At 34.0% G+C, this 18,284-nt stretch overlaps 1 protein-coding gene across 3 annotated transcripts in view; it reads left to right on the top strand.

The window, feature by feature from the left end:
* The window catches only part of NUBPL (NUBP iron-sulfur cluster assembly factor, mitochondrial), a 176,765-nt gene extending 168,502 nt beyond the window's left edge, over positions 1-8,263 (top strand). For all 3 annotated transcript variants that reach the window (XR_012507557.1, XM_074365675.1, XM_010963002.3), the window contains one exon: positions 8,004-8,263. Coding sequence is in view for 2 of the 3 variants with exons in the window: in XM_074365675.1 (XP_074221776.1) it covers positions 8,004-8,066 (63 nt within the window). In the remaining variant the exon portion in view is untranslated. The remainder of the gene's footprint in view (positions 1-8,003) is intronic.
* Positions 8,264-18,284: the final 10,021 nt, after the last annotated feature.

Below are 18,284 nucleotides of genomic sequence, written 5' to 3'. Positions count from 1 at the left end.
ACTCAGTTCTGTCGGTCAGGGGTTGCTCAGGGGAGATATGAGCCTCGGAGGCTCTCCCTCCATCCCGCTGGCCTCTCTGTTGGAGGGGAGGGACCCAGCGAACGAGCACCAGTCCTCCTTTGCCACTCCCACCCCACAGAACTGGTCCTGCACTGTTTTGCTTTTTCTTCTTTCTTTTTTCCTTTTCTCCTACCAGATTTTTGGCGTCTTTGTCTTTCAAAGAGGGCAATGTTCTGTCGGAGTTCAGCAGGTGCTCTGGTTGGCTGAGTAGGTCCGTAGTTGTGAGTTTTGGTGTATTTGTGGGAGAGGGTGAGCTATAAGCGTCCTACAAGCATCCTCCGCCATCTTGCTTCTCTCTCTGTATAAATCTTTAGAGATAGGATTTTCATTGTTTTTATTTTAATACATATGATCGGAGAGGTTAGAGTGGGAAAACTAGTAGTGTTTCATTAGCTAATATCATTGGGGATACAGTTGATAGATTTTCAGGATTGTTGCGGCTTTAATGACTTTAAGCATGAAATCTTTTATTTTACTGCTTTTAAAAATAGAAATAAAAGCAATCATATATATCTCTTCTTTCGTAAGTAGCACTTGCTATTTAAGTTAGAAACTGAGCCATCATCTGGTACATCAGTTTTGATGTAGTTTTTGTGCTCCTTTGCCAAACAGCCCCAGTCAGTCTTCTAACAGTTTCTCTCTTTTTTTCCCTTAGCTAATGAGTGTAACTTTACAGTACTGTTTTCTGTCTGCCGTAACTACTACCTCTTTCATTGTACTTTGCTTCCTCTTATCTTATGTGAACTGGAAAATAAAAGAGCCAAGCTGGGTTAGAGCTGTGAATAAAGTAAGAGCAAAATTGACAGTCAGGAGTCTCAGACTGGTAAAGCAGATTCATTCTGAATTATCTCTTTCAGGGGCCCAGAGCTCCTTTCCTTTCTTTAGGATCTGCAGTTATGGTACAGGTGATTGAGCTGCTGGGAATATGATCTCTGAGTAAATAGAGTGTAGCACTTGTCATTGTTTTTCTTTTCTCTGCCTCGTAGGTAGTAAATGCTAAATTTCCTTTTCAGTCTTTTATTAGAAATCTTTCAGATAAGCAAAAATGATAACCTTTTATTGCTTTCGTAACTGAAATCTGGCCATCCCAACACCATAGGTGTACTTTATGCCGTGAATGAAAAGTTGTATGAAAATTGAGGTTTTTTTTTTTTAAATTACATACTTGTAAATGCCTCCCAGACTATTTAAAGACATTCTGTGATGATTCCTTATGAATAAGAATAATCACTTACTAGTTTATTTTATTATGAATTTAGATTTTTAGTATTTTTTCACTTATCCATTATTACTTTTTTTGAGATTCTCTAAAGCAAGGACATTTCAAGGAAGTTAAAAGAATGTAGTAGAGAAAGTACAGCAACCATCAAAACCTAATATGATTTAAAATTCTAAACAATAGTGTTTGTAACGTTTTTTGGAGTGACATGTTTTTAAATTTCTCTTATATTTGCATAAACATTAGAGCTATTATTTTACTGTTGCTCAGTGACATTTATGGGAATGTTAACAAGCTAACCCTTTGTGGTGTAAGCTAGATTTGATTTGATGAGGTATTTGCAAAAGCTGTGAGAATTTTATGCACCACATTGTCAGTCTTACATCAGTCTTAATATGAAGACTTCTGCTTTATATATAAAGACTTCTGAGCAAGTTTAAGATTTAGACATGTCCATGAAAAGGGGGAAAAATGGAACCTTGTGTTTATATTGTTTCCATAGAAGTTAATACTTCCTACTCTTAGATTGCAGGCATTCATTATTATTAATCATCTTCCTAATAATAATAGCAATTATAGTGTGCCAGACACTGGCATTTATTTACATAATTTCTATGCTCACAACAGCTTAATGTAATATATAAATAGTACCCATTTTGCAGATGAGGAAATTGAGGCTTAAGAGAGTTTAACAATTTCCCCAAGGTCACAGAACTAATAAATGGTAAAATGTGATTAAAGGCAAGTGTATTCCTTCCAAACATTGGCCTCTTTCTATTATATCACCTTCTGAGTCCTATACTAATAGCTACAATTTCTTCAATTCCTTCTAAGAAGTGAGTACAGTGCTTAGGTGCGTTAAATACAATACATTTATCTTATTTGATCCTCATAGCACATTTGTGAGATCTGTATGATAATTTCCATTTTTCAGGTGAAGAAGCAGAGTCATTTACAGTAAGGAATTTGTCCAAGATGATACTACAGGCAATTTCCACACCCACCTCTGAAACCATAGCCCATGCCTCCTCTTCGCAACACAGTATCTGATTCTCTTCCTATTTAATTGCAAGATTAGTTCAGTGTCTGTCTTTTGTGCATATTTAGGCTAACTTTTAGTTCACCTCCTTTTCATGCCACAGAGAGTTAGAGAAAAGGGTGAGGAGATTCTGCCCCTCAGGTCCCACTGGCGTGCACAATCACAGGGCATAATACAGAGGATCTTAACCTGGATCTGAAAATCCTCTGAAGTTACACCCAGGATGTATGAGTGTGCATTTTTCTGGGGAATTGAACAAAAGCTTTATTAGATTCTCAAAGAGGTCTCTACATGAAAGGAAAAACATTCATCTGTATTGGCTTGGGATTTCATTACCAAGTTTGCCACTTTCTAAGTGTGGCCATAGGCAAGTTCCCTCATATCTCTGAACCTTTCTGTTCATCTGTAAATTGTTACCGTAATGAGGAGAGTTAAATGAGATGATAATGTGAAAATACTTTGAAAAATACCAAGTAGACTACAACTGTGAGTATTTATGCCTTCAGAAATGTCCTCTATAAGATGTCATGGCACGAAATGCCTTTCTTCTGCCCTTTATCAAAGGGTTGAGCCCATTTATGCTCCCTTTTCTTATGTAGCTTCAAGTAAATGCCACTCTTTGGTGGCATTTAAAAATCAACAGAATTTTAATCATGAGATGAGGGGAGAGTTCATAGCTTCAGCATTAAAAATGTTAAGTCCTAGGTATTAGGAAGCTGGTGTTGAGGATCCTTTGGTTATTCTTATGGTGACTCTTACCTCCTGATAACCCCCTTCCCTCTCCTCTATGAACTCAGAAGGAAGTATGTTCTCAGAAGCTAGTCACAGCCCTCTCAACAGATTGTGTTATATGCATGGAGGCTCACTGCCCATTCTACTTGCATGTCTTCATTCAAAGAGTGAAAAAAGTGTTTACTGGCCAGTATGATAAACTTCTGCAAAAGTTAATGGGATGGAACCTGTAAAATTACTTGTTTAATTGTTAGACCCTTCGTTTGATACTTTTTGTTGTTTTTAGGAGTTGACTACAGGCAAATTTATTCATTAGTAAAAGTTTAATCTTTAGCCTTTTGTCTTCTTTCTAATTCCACCTTCTCTTCTCCATCTTCCATCACTCCCTCCTGTCAACACCAAGTTCCAGGGCTCTTAATCTCTGCCTGTGAAGTCTTTCTAAATTAGGCATTAGGGATTTAACTCTTCCAGTAACATTTAACTTTCAGAAGAGGCAAACACTAAAAAGACAGTGATTAACTGAAAGCATGAATTTGGCTGAATATGAGGCATCATTGGAAAAGTCAGGAGGAATTACAGTACCAGTTAAAAAGCACGAACAGGCTGCTTCCTTATTCAGCCAAAGGGTAAAACCTCTGTACATGTGCACCACTGAGGAAAGGGGAGTAATTGAGACTCCAAATGTAAGTAGTGTGAAATAGCCAGAGAAGGCAATAGAGGAAGGGAGAGAAAGTGGACCCTTAGAAGTCAAAACTCTTAAATTCAATAGCATTTCCTCTTGTGTGTGTAATTATAATTGTTAATTCAACTATACCTATTCCTTTGTGCAGGACACAGTGATGGACCCATGATTGACTATTAATTGTGTGGTTTTGTCCTTTTCATCAGTAGAAATTTTAATACTGGCATGTTAAATGTTGTGCTATAAGATATTCCTAGTACGGACTTTCAAATATAAGTGGAACTTAATTATCTTATAACTTCTAAATTATTACCCCCTAGTCTTAATATGAAATGACTGTGTATGGTAAATTAGAACTTCAGATCCTTAAAAACAAAGACAAAGGAGAAAAGCTCTCCATAAAGCTTCTTGCACTTTGGTTACTATCCAGTTCCTTTACTTGGTAATGATAGTGCAGACAAATAAAATCCAGCTGTATTGTTTGTACCTATACATCTAGAATAACAGATTTTGAATAGGAGAGAAGGATTAGTCCCTGGAGAGTTGAGTGGATAAGAACTAGAGTATTAATAGTTGGAGAAGTCTAAATCATATTTTTCACTTATGGTGTGTCTGCATTTACTTTGTTTGCTTTTTGCTGATTATAAATTAAACGAAAGGGAGGGATTCAATTTACTTACTCCTCAGGCAGGAAGTGTCCAAAAGAACATGTTAATATGAGCTCTTCAGTGAGACTAAATTACTTGAGGACATGATAATAGCAATAAATATTTGTTATTTGCTTCGTATATGTTCTAGTACTTCATATACTTTATTCTTGCTTAATATGCCCCCAAGCCCTTTGATGTAGATTCTGTTATTATGACTATTTTGCAAATGTTGAAGCTGAGCCTGGAAGGGTTAATTTACTTGCCCAAGGCAGTGCTAATAGGTCATGGAACTATAGGATTGGAAATCATGCCTGTCTGACTTCACAGACCCAACTCTTCACCACTGAGCTTTCTGCTTCCCTTTTATATCATTACATCCCAGAGATTTCCCAAAACAATGCCTTGCACACGATAAGAACCAAAAAATATTTGTTGAAATGATACTTCATTGGTTGAAAAAATTCAATCTGAGCAATTTTGTGGAAATTGAAACTGTTAAACTAAGCACTTTTAGTGGTTTCACAGCAAATGACAATCTAACCATTACTTTGAGTATGATATAGTGAAAGTTTAAGCTTGAAGACAGTCCACTAAAAAGCAAAGATTAAGTGCACCAAATTTGATTATTCTGGAATGATTCAGTATTTTGTGTAGTCAGATAGGTTTGTGTCTCTAACGTAAAAAAGAACTAAGAGATTATAGAATGATGGCCTTGCCTCAGCTTGCCTTAATGAACTTCAAATATTCATCATAAAATATTAGGCTTAAATACCTAGAAAAAATACTAGGAGATTAAAAAAAAGTATTTATAAAGATGCATGGGTGAAAATCTGCACATTTAGATTTAAGAGAAATACTTCTTTATAAAGTATATGTTATTTGCATTTTTAAACAAAATCTGTTGTTTCTTTTAACTATAGCAGAGTCTAAAACCATTTTTAGACAAAGCATTATGATTAGAATTACTTACATTTTGGATTTACTGTTCAATATGTGATGTGGAGAAAGAGCTGGACTTTGAAGTCAGGTGGACCCAGGTGTAAATGTTCTCCAGCCTGCTGACTTGGTGACTGTGAGCAGACAACTCCAATTTGTTTATCTAAGTTGAGCCAATGGTGTTTATTTCACATAAATGAGATTACTTTTCAATAAAAAAAATATGTATATATATATATATATATATATATATATATATACACACACACACACAGGAAAAGAAAGAACTGACTATACGTCAATAAAAATATATATACAAAAAAAGAGATTACTTGTGCAAAGCACTTGGTATAGTACATACTCAGCAAAAAACTATAAGGCCTTATTCATGTTTTGAGAGCTATTCTTTAAAAAAAAAAGGACTCAAATGAAATTTTAACTCTTTCCTGGTAAAATAAAGTATAGTTCAGCTATTAGGGCGCACACATTTTTTTTCTGGAGGTCTGAAATATTCTGCTCATTGATATGTGTTGAGTACAGAAGTATGCTCAGTTTGTACAGTTCCACTGATTTGTGTGCTTAGGACCTCTGCATGTACTAAAATTTTTTAAAAATATGTATTACCAATAATAAGGTAGCATTTGAAAGTAGATTTATATGTAATGTTCTTACATCGTCAAGGCAGATCTTAGAGGTATTAAATAGGATGACTCTGTGATTAGTTTTTAAAATTACACTGATGTTTCTAGGTTAAAAACTGATAAATATTAAATCTACAACTTCCAAAGAAAAGGCGTCAAGTGTATATGTATCTTTAAAAGTTAGTAGAAAGGAAGTTAACATATGTAGAATAAGAAATTAAACGAGGTCTTTTGGACAGACTACAAAAAGTTGATAAATACAAACCCAAATATATCAATTATTTATATTACTATAAATAGAATGCACCTTTTAAAGTCAAACATTTCTGACTATATTCATTGTTTTTCTTTTCAAGAAATAGACCCAAACTATAAGATTTAAATTAGTAATGTAAAACATATATTTTATGGAATTATGTACTTTTCAGAAATGATACAAGCACCATGACTCTATGTATTAGACAACATACACTTAAAAATTTGTCATTATGTTATTAGTATTTTTAAAGTTTTTAACATTTTCCCAACATATTGATTGAGGGATAACAAACATGATTGATTTTATATGTATGTATACGTACATTTGTACCCACAGATACACATACACAAAGATAGATGTGCACACACATACACACATTTTTTTCTTCTTTCTTTGTGATCTAATATATGGCAAATATTTAAGTTTCTGATGTGAGTTACAAATATGGGCTTCTCTTTGTGGCACAAGATTTTATATATATATTATATATTGTATATGTAATACATAATATAATTACAATATCATAATACTATAATATATAATATATATAATCATGTAAAAATCTTTAATTTTTCAAATTGCTGGTTTCTTAATATGTTGTATCAGCTTCCTAATGTAAATAGAGAAACCTGCATTAAAATCTTTCTCACAATTGAGGAAGTATATATTTTTAAGCATAGTTTTAAAAAAACCAAGATGTGTGAAACACAGTTAAAGCACTTCCTCAAGTCAGGGTAAAGAAACCTCAAACAGCTGCTTTACCGTGAAGAGCTGGGGAGCTGGTCAGCCTAGGTTCAAAGCCCAGTTCATCTCATACCAGCTGTGATGCTGTGGACAAGATTCTTCACCTTTCTGGGTCTTGATTTTCTTTCTGTAAAGTGGGAATAATGACAGAATTTATCCCTTAGGGTAGCTGTGAGGATAAGTGAAATAATACTTGGCAAATATTAAATACCCAAGTAAATTTTAGCTGTACAGTAGTAGTAGTAGTAGTAGTAAGTACACAACTCTAAGTATATAAATGTATAAATGAGTGGTTTTAGAAAATCTTACTATTGTGTCTCACAGTTACTTTTCATAGATAAGATAGGAGAAAATAATATTTGCATCGCAATTGTTTAAAACTCTTAAAATGCAAATGCCATGACCATTGTTTTAACTGGACTGTGCAGGCCTTGGGTAGGTTGTGGCCCACTTGGGGCTTGGGAGCTGCTTTTAGTATTCTGTCGTGCGGGGGTCCTAGAGATGAAGAATGTAACAACCAGTTCCAGGAATTCTTGTGTGGTACTTAAGTCTCATCAGATGAAGGAGGCGTTAGTGCTTGGTGCTGGTATTAGGCACCATTATCAGAGTGAATAAATAAAATGCTTTCCAACAATAAACCTAGGGTGGTAACAGATAGTCTTTTTAAGATGACTAATAGCTCTTATGCCAAAGAAGTTTGGTAGTGTCTAACTCAGAATATCAATTTGTCAGAAGAGGAAGGTGTAATTTTTCTGCAGCTATGACTGGGTTGTTAGTCTGTTGACACAGGAATTAGAGTTTGAAAAACAGTCATTGCTACCACTAAGTTTTTTTTTAGAAAGTCACCTTCCAAATAGTTACCCTCCATATAATCTAATATCCTGTCTCCCTTGCCCCACCTGTGGTGTTCACAGTAGCATCTTCTCACTGTTGAATTTTTTCATCTCATTCAGCCTTTCTACTCTTCAAATTCCGTAGTTCATGAATCATTTGATATCTACTGGGAAGAAATATAGAACAAATAAATCTGTTCTTTTCCAGGCCAAAGCCTACCTAAGAATTGCTACTGAAGTGGTAAGAAGATTGCCACCACCTCCAGAGTGATTCCCCAAGTGCCCTGGAAATTTGCCTGATGCTTGAATTGAGACCTTTGGAAATCAGCAGTGTGGTGGTGAAACCTATGGGAAAAAAAAAAGCAATCATAGTTGTTTTCTTGTATTTCTAAAGAAATAATGTCTTATTTTCAGATTTGACTTGCTAAGCAATGACTCACAAATAAAATTTTTACATACCAATGCTTACTGCTGCATTTAGAAATTTGTTTTGAAAGCTAATGTGTACCAGCATTGCAGAACTGCATTTGATTTTATTGAAATACTGTATAAAGAATCATGAGTTTATATTACAAGTCCAACCTTCAATTCAGGAGAGAACTGTGCTATTTTTGCAGGACTACAGAGTTAGTCATTTAAAGGATTTCCTAAATGTGTGTATGGACATAAGGGTGACACCTCTTCATCAGGCAGTTTGGTCTGGGTTTGAATCCCGCCTCTAGTAGTATCTTGGACACATTCTTTATAGAGATAAACCTCTACTTCATCTGCCAAAGACCCTACCCTAGACTTAATAAATCTGAATCTCCAGGGGTGAGGTCTGGGCATGTGTATTTTTAACAGGATCATAATGATGTTTAACAAGATCATTATGATTTTTAAGAAGATCATAATAATATTGCCATCTGATTATGATGGTAATAATAATAATAACAATTATAGCCAACATTTATAAAGTATTTTCTTGTGTCCTTATAGTTACTCTTCCATTTGTGTGACTGGGATACTGTTGTTATCTCCACTGTACAGATAGGGGCTGAAATATGGGGAAGTTAAGTGTCTTCCTGAGGGTTACTGTTGTAGCAGGAGGACTAAGGTTTGAACTTGGGCATTTGGATACTGGATCCTTCCTTTTGTGCACCAAAGGGCATTTATTTCAAAAGAAGAATATGAATATAGTATTCAGCATTTCCTGAAACTTATTTGACCGTGACTTCCCCCACGTCCCCTTTAGGAGCATTTCATTGATTTTATATTTCAAAGAATACACCTTGAAAAACAAATACCTTGGCTAGTTGAGACTCAGAGAGAAAATGGTTAAAATAAAGGTAATAGGTAAAAAAAAATACCTATTGTCTTATTGTTGATCATTCTAAAAGACAATTGACTGCCTACCACTACCACTACCACTAACATTTTAAAAAATAAGGTTAAATAATAAACCTGTAGTAGAGGTAAAATGGAATCATAAATACATAATCCAGAAGAAAGCAGAAATAGAAGTATAAAAGGAGCAAAGAACAAATAGAACAAATTGAAAACTGCTAGGAAGTTGCAGATTTTAATCCAAACATATTGATAATTACAGTGACTATTAATGTTCAAAATGATACTATTTATTAAATAATTAGTGGATAAAAAAGCAAGACCCAACTGTATACTGTCTTAAAAAAGTTCATTCTAAACATAAAGACACAAATAGGTTAAAAGAGAAAGAAGAGATATGTGTGTGAAAATTAATCAAAATAAAGGTGGAGTGGCTAGTATTATCAGGTACCGTAGACTTCAGTGCAAAGAATATTACCAGGAATGAAGAAGGACATTACATAATGATAAAAGTGTTAAGTAGCCAAGAAGATGTAACAATCCTAAGTGTGTATCCACCTAACAAAATAGCTTTGATGTATTTAAAAGTAAAAGTAAAAACTGATAGAACTAAAAGTAAAAGCAGACAAATCCATGATTACAGTTGGGAGATTTTAATACTCCTCTCTCAGTAATCAGTGGAACAGGACAATTAGTAAGTATTAGAAAAACTGATCAATACTATTTATCAACATTTTTATAGACCACTTCACCCCAAAACAATACAATACGTATTATTTTCAAGTGCAACAGAACATTCACCAAGGTTTACCAAATTCAGGGCCATAGGACATACATCAACATGTTTATAAAATAACTGAAATCATATAAAATATGTTCTCTTGCCATAACAATTAAGGAATGCAATAACAAAAAGATATCTGAAAATTCCCCAAATTTGACAATAAAACAGTTCTAAGTTACCCACACATTAAAGAAGAAAGAACAAGAGAAATTATAAAATACTTTAAAGAAAACAAAACAAAAAAATTTATGGGATGCAGCCAAAGTAGTGCTTACAGGGAAATTTACTGCATTAAATGCTTATAGTAGAAAAGAAGAAATCTAGTATAATCAAATAATCTTTCACATTAAAAGCCTACAGATAGAAGAGCAAATTGGAAGATAGCAAATGGAAGAAAGAAGTCATTGAATCAAAAAGGAAAGTGGTAGAGAAAATCAGTGAAATCAAAAGCTGGTGTTCTGAAAAGGTGAACAAACTTGACAAACCTCTAGCAGACTTATAAGGAAAAGAGAGAAAGAAAGTTTAAAGTATCAATATTATGATTGAAAAGAGCTGACATCAGTAAGATTCAAAAGACATCAAAAGTACAACAGGGACTATTACAAAGAACTTTATGCCCTGAAAATTGACAACTTAGATGAAATGGGCAAATTCTTTGAAAAACACTAACTACGAAAGCTCTCTCAAAAAGAGATAATCTCAATGTCATAAATCTCTGGAGGAAATTTAATTTGTAGATGTGAATGGACAAAGTAAACTCCAGCCTCAGATGCCATCCATTACTGGCAAAATCTACCCAACATTTAAAGAGGAAATAATGCCAGTTCTACACAGACTCTTCCAGAAAATAGAATAGGAGGGAGCACTTCCCAACTTATTTTTTGAAGCCAGCATTATCCTGATACCCAAACCAATCAAAGACAGTATAAGAAAACTACAAATATTCCTCGTCAACATAGATACAAAAATCCTCAGAAAAATATTACTCAATTGACTCCAGCATTATATAAAAAGGATAATGCATTGTAACCAAGAGGTCATTATCCTGGGAATGCAAGGTTGGTTCAACATTTGAAAATCAATCAATGTAAACAGCAGATTAAAAAAAAAACAGACTAAAGAAGGACTGACCAAGGAAGAAAAACTATGTTTACCTTAATAGATGCAGAAAAAGCATGTGACAAAAATTTGACATTTGTATAAAATTTCTCAGCAAACTAGAAATGAAAGACAACTTTTTCACCTTGATAAAAGACATCTACAAAAAATTTGCAGTTAACATCTTAAGTAACGGTGAAAGACTGCTTTCCTCTGAAGATTGGGAACAAGGCAAGTTTCTCAAGGCTTACCACTTTTATTCAATATTATGCTGGAAGTATATCAGTGCAATAGAAAAAGAAATAAAAAGCATACAGGTTGGAAGGGAAGAAGTAAAACTGTTCATAGGCAACGTGAATGTCTATGGAGAAAATCCCCCCAAATATACAAAAAGTAACTAGAACTAATGAGTGAATTTAGCAGAATTATAGTATGTGCAGTCAATATACAAAAATGAATTTTATTTTTATGTACTAGCAATGAATGGTTGGAGTTTGAAATGAAAATAGCACAATTTTATAATAGCACAAAATATGATATTTAAATATAAATCTAATGTGCCAGATCTGTTATGGTGACATAATACAAAATACTGTGAATATGTAGTGAAAGATATCAAATAAAACTTATATAAATGGTGAAAATATCATGTTTATTGTTTGGAAGACTCAATATTAATAAGATATCTATTCTCAAATTGATCTATATCCAATACAGTCCCAGTCAAAATCCCGAGTCTTTTGTTGAAATTGACAACTTGATTCTAAAATTTATATGGAAATAAAGATGGTCTAGGATAACCAGAACTGTTTCCAAAAAATAAAGTTAAAGTCAGAGGACTTACACTACTTGATTTCAAGACTACGGCAATCAAGAGAGTGTGGTATTGGTATAAGATGGACATACAGATCTATGTATAGAATAGAACATTCAGGAATAGATACATACAGGTATGAAAAGTTGATTTTCAACAAAGGTACCAAGGCAATTCAATGAGTAATAGATCATCTTTTCAGCAGTTGTGCTCAATTAGACATATTTCTGCAAAGAAATGAACCTTGCCTTCTATCTTACACATCTACAAAAATTAAATCAAAATGGATCATATACATAAATGCAAAACATAAAACTATGAAACTTCTAAAAGAGAAACAAGAGAAAATCTTCCTGATCTTGAGTTAGGCCAAGATTTCTTAGATACAGCATAGAACGTCATTATTAAACTGTAAAAGAAAAAGAAGCTGATAAATCGTACTTCATGAGAATAAAAACAGCTGTTTGACAAACACAGTTAAGAAAATTAAAAGGAAATTTACAGACTGGGAGAAAACATTTGTTAAACAAATCTGACAAAGAATTTGTATTTAAACTATATGAAGGGCTCTTACAACCCATTAAAAAGAAGACAAAAACCCCAGTTTTAAAATGAAGGAATAACGTGAGTAGAGTCTTCACCAATGAAGAGATACCACTGAAAAATAACATGAAAAGTAGTCAACATCTTTAGTCATTAAGGAAATGCAAACAAAACAAACAACAAAAAAGCCCCACAATAAGATGCCACTACACGGCTACGAAAATGGCTACAGTGAAAAAGATTGGCCATACCAAGTGTTGATGATGTGGGTCCCCTGGCACTCTCATAGGCTGCTGATGGGAATGTAAAACAGTACATTGCATTTGTAAAACAGTCTGGCACACTCTCTAAAAGTTAAAGATGCACTTACCATACAATCTAACTATTCTGCTTCTAGGTATTTATCCAAGAGAAACAAACATATATCCACATGAAGACTTATACATAAATATCCCTAGTAGCTTTGTTTACAATATCCAAAAGCTGGAAAAACTCAAATGTCCCCCAAAAGGTGAATGGATAAACCAAATTTGCTGTATCTATACAATAGAATACTTCTGAAAATAATAAAATGGAATGAATTATTATTACAATAATAGGAATGAGTCTTGAAATAGTAATACTGAACAAAAGATACAGATGAAAAAGCATACAACCTGTATAATCCTATGTACATACACTTCTAGAAAATGTATACCTTACATGACAAAGTAGATCAGTGGTTACCTGGAGATGGGTACTGGGAAAGAAAGATGGAGAGAGGAACGGATTAAGAAGGAATTGAAGAAACTTTGGAAAGTGATGTAAATGTTCATTAACTTGAGTAAGGTGAAGATTTCACAGGTATATACATAGGTCAAAACTCATCAAATTGTACATTTTAAATATGTACAGTTTATTGTGCACCAGTGATTCTTCAATAAAGTTATTAAAAGAAAGGATGATGCATTCATGAATTGCTTTCTGATATTGGGCTATACTTTCCAGAATAGTATTTTTATAAAAAGATAACTCTTAAAATGCTTGAAATGTTGCAATTTCCATATTATAGTTGTTTTCAAATCCCTTTTTCAGTCTCATTTTTTTTTAAACTAAAGATACATTATTGAACAACCAGATGAGCATTCTCTCTTCCTTGTGCTAGTTAGTTTGAGTAACTACTGATGTTTGGAGTTCAGACTGAAACTTGAAGGACAATCAGTTCAATCATTTGCTTTCCTTTCTCACTTCTGCCATGTCCTATTGTGTGATCTGAGCAGCAAATTGTTTTTACATTTAAAACTATTTTTAAATAATTTGGCATAAAGTTTACATAGAGTATAATCAACAGCAGAACTTGGTCATAGACCACTTTTCTAATCAGCTTGTAATCCCAATCTTCAGTTTAAAGCACATTAATGCTTTGAAAACCTTGTTAAACTCTGAAATTGGATGACCTACATAAATGCTGATGTGTCATACTTTCAACTTATTAATTGAGAAGTAGCTGACTTTTATTCCCAGGAATGTCAGGTTCATAACAACAGATAACTTGATTAATACATAAAAGATGTTTAATACAAAAGAATATCCTTTAACAAAAAAAGAAGACAAAAATTGATTGTGTTTTTGAAGATTTTTTTTTCAAACTGCTTTTTTAGTCTTTATTATTTTTAGTCTTTTATAGATATTTTAAAGTTCCATAGTTGTTAGTTTTGGTTTGTTTATACCCTTTGCCTTTGGTAATTTTAATACTGTAGGTTAGTTTGGGTCTTTACAATAATATCAGTTGTCCTTTACAAATTAAATATATCAAACTAATTATTTTTATTTTTTTTATTTAAATTGAAAAATAAGATAGGCACAATAATATATCTTCAACTATCTGTGTCTAGCATTAAAAAAACATTTGGAAGAATATGGGTGTTGTAGCTGTTGAACTGTTGTTTAAACATTATTTCTCACACTGTGTCTAGTGGATTTAATTATGGTTCCCACTCTTGTTTCTTTATCATCTCCTCAGATGGAGAACTATACAGATACATTGTAAACCGCTATGAGAACATGTTATTAGGCTGTCTCTGCTGATGAAGGTATTTTCTAACTATGTTGTGAAAGTTCCTTGCAAATAAATTCCATTAAGTACTGGCTTTCTCTTGTAGTTCACTAATATATTTACTCACCAAGATCAAGTACAAAAGAATGCCAACATAATCAAACTAAAGGGCCTTATTGCGATTGGATCCAAAGGGTCAGCGATAGTGATTAGTCTAAAATCCGTTTATCGTTGAGAAGAACCAATCAAAAATATTTCTTCAACTCTTTTCCAACCCATATTTGCCCATATGTAGGGAGCTCATACTTTAATTGATGACATCAAAATATCACAAAGTAAATTTTAAAATGGGTAAAGCAGAACTCTGATGTTAAGTACACTGGTAGTTTTAGAAAAATGGGTTGGAGAAAGGAAATCTGGAATCAGGTTTGAAGAATAGGTGGTTAAATAGGAGGAAATAAAATGAGCAAGAAATAGGTGTAAGTGTGCAGAATATGGTGTCTTTGTGGGAGCTATGGGGAAAGTAGCCTATTTAGAGATGTAGTTTCATATTTGGATATAAGGGGTAACAGGATGATAGGATGAAAAAAACTGGTCCAATTACAGAGGACCTTGAATGACGTGAAGTGCAGTTTGACCTTGGCACAACAAGCGTTGTAAAATTTTTTGAATTATTTTTTATCCATAATGCATGCCTTCCAGACAAAATTTCAAAGGTACAAAAGGCATTTTGTGAAAAATAATTCTCCCTTTTAATGGAGCCTAACAAACTGATTAAAATATATGTGAAGAGCAGAGATCCATGAATAGCTGAGAAATTTCCAAAGAAGAAAAATAAGCAGAGGAGGAGGCTGAAGGCAGTTTGCCCTCTCAGATGTCAAGACTTGCTAGAAATTTATAGTACTTAAAAAGATAGTTTGGGGTTAATACAGGAATAGAAAATTGACAAGTAGAGAGCCTAGAAACAGTCTGCACGTATTTGAATAATTGATTTATGACAAAATGGGTATTGCAGATCGTTGGGAACAGTGCTGGGACAGGGAAAAAATGGATCCCTGCCTCATGCCATATAAAAATTTTAAAGGTAAAAATCATAAAACTTTGAAGAAAATACAGGGCTCTGTGACCTTTTGAGTGAAGACTCAAGATACAGAAGGTACTAACCATAAAAGAAAAAAATTGATAAATTTGCATTACATGAAAATTAAGAATTCTTCAGTAAAGGACATCATGTAGAAATTGAGGAGATAAGTCATAAACTGAGAGAACATACTGCAGCACCTATCACTAGTTATTCCTAAGAATTCAAGAACTCTACAAACCATTAAGAAAAAATTTAAAGGATAGCTTAACTGAAAACTAGGCAATAGAAACAAAAGAGGCATTTCACTGAAGAGAAAACATGAATGGCCAGTAAGCAGAAGAGAAGAAGCTCAACTCCAGCAGTAGTCAGGAAAATGCAAATCAAAACTGATGAGAGGACATTTATACTCACGGGATTGTAGAAATTAAGAAGTCTTATAAACCAAGTGGTGGAAGGGACATGTCCTAGACATTGCTGGTAAAATGGTAAACAACCACTTCGAAGAAACTCTTTGTTATAATATTGCAGTCACATAACCTACTACTCTATTCTTGGTATTTCCTAGAGGATTTCTTGCACTTGTGCACCAGAAAACACATAAGAATGTTCACAGCAGCACAGTTCAGAATAGCAAAAACCTGCAAATAACCCGAATGTCTGGCAACAGACGAATGGATAAATTTGTTGCAGTGCAGTCACACAGTGGACTATTCTGCAGTAGTGACAATGAATGAACTACGGCTACATTTTAAAAATGGATGAATCTTAGAAACATAATGTGCAAAAATGGCAAGTTACAGAAAATATTCACAATATAGAGATACTATTTCAGCAATGCCTTTGGGAAGACAACAGCAATGCCATCTTATAAAAACCTCAAAAATAAGCGAAACCAACTAATATATAATTTAGCCATATAAGCATATGCAATAAAATTTTCTTTAAAAACCTGTAGAAATGATAAACAAAATCAGGTAAGAGTTACTTCTAGGGTGAGAGGCAGGGAGATGAGGCATGAAAGAAATAAAAATGTAAATGCAGGGTCGGTAAACTAGGTTTTTTTTTTTTCCCCCACATAGGATGGGCGGAGTCATGGGTGTTGTTTTGTTTCTTAACTCACTTGTACATATTCTTTTGTGTGTATGAAATGTAACCTTTAAAATATCATTTGGAGAAAAAATTACTTATTTCTTCCTTCTACTCACTCAGCCACCCCTTTCCTTCCATAGAAGCTTGTTAAATAAATTGTGAAGCATCCATAGAGTGGAGTATAATGCAGTTATTGAAAGAAATAGAGCAGCTCCATATGTTCTGAAATGGAATGAGCCCTGGGTTCTGTTGTTAAAAGAAAAAGTGTGTGTGGAATGCTACAGTTTGCATTAAAACGTCCACACATGCAAGTATGGTTGTGCATGTGCGTGTCAACCATCCCAGTAAGGTTACTAAGAAACTGGCTCTCATAAATTCTTGAATCTGGAAGTGGCTTATGGACGCCATAGTTTTAAAAGGTTGATCCAGCCACATGTGGGAAATGAGGTGGTGGTGGTGCTGGGGTGGGGGTGTAAAGGAGGGGCATTCAGTAAACAGAATCAGGGAAAATAGGGAGACCAGCTGGGAAACCATCACAGGAATACTGCCCTAAGGGAACCAGGACTAGAGAAGGAGACGGAAGAGCATAAGGAAGTGGAATGTAAATTTTGACCCTGTAAATGATTTAACGGTGCATTCTGCCCGGTTACTGTTGCCAAAACCCAATAGTTTAAAAGTCATGTGGAACTAGGTTTTTAATCCATTTAATGCAATTTATTTTATTATCCTACTTATGACCTGTTAAAATCAGGTGTGGTCATGGAATGTCACAGCCCAAATAGGGAGTCTCCATAAGGTTTTGTGGAACCTTCTTTTGCATTAAGGCTACAAAGGGAGAAGTCTCTACAAAACCTGAAATTCTTCCTGATTTACTCTATGTAAACTGTATTTTGATCTTGCAACCTGAGCAGGACTTAACTGAAAAGTCTATGGTAGGATTAGACAGATGTTTGCCTACTTAATATGCCCTATGCCAAAAATACTCTGCTAACTGGATATTCTAAGAAAAAGTACTTTTAAGGCAGACAGTATTATATTATTCTCTTGATACCTGTAATTACATGTAATGAAAATGTTACAAACTTTTTCTTCTACCCAATTGCATTATGATATGACTTTTTGCATACATATAATATGTATCCACAGTTATAAATTGTTGATTTTTCTTAAAATTTTCCCATCAATTACTAGCATGCCCCCACTTTTACTAATTTTTAGTGGAATCTGCTGGTAAACTAAAATATCTAAAATAAAATAGTCCTATCCAGTTTTTCTTCTCCCCTCCCCCCATGCCTCTTTTCTTCTTCTGCATTTTTTGCTGTCATTTCCCTTCTTGCAGTTGCTCTTTTTGCCAAAATGAAGCTAGTTGTGTGCAGACATATCAATTATAGTGTTGTGTGTGTGACTCTGCTGTCCTGTGAACCTTGGATGGAGTCATCACTCTCACCAGTACAAATCAATTACCTCTTGTTGAAGGACCTGAGTCTGAACATCTGTTGTCCTTTACGTCATTTATGGGACTCAGAAGAGATCCACTTGAAGTTTTTTCTCTAATTCCACAGAGATTTTCTAAAACTTGTGTTATTTCCTGTGGCCCAGAGATTGTTCATTTTCCTGCAAGAGGAGGAAAAAAGGGATCTAAATGCTTCCTGTGATTGCATAAAGTTTATTTTAGGAACTAAAATCTGTGCTCTTTTTTTTTTTCTTTTTCTATTA

This window comes from Camelus bactrianus, chromosome 6, assembly GCF_048773025.1.
Source record: "Camelus bactrianus isolate YW-2024 breed Bactrian camel chromosome 6, ASM4877302v1, whole genome shotgun sequence".
NCBI lineage: Eukaryota > Metazoa > Chordata > Mammalia > Artiodactyla > Camelidae > Camelus > Camelus bactrianus.
The sequence above is the reverse complement of the archived record's forward strand: the minus strand, read 5'-3'. Positions and strand labels throughout refer to the sequence as shown.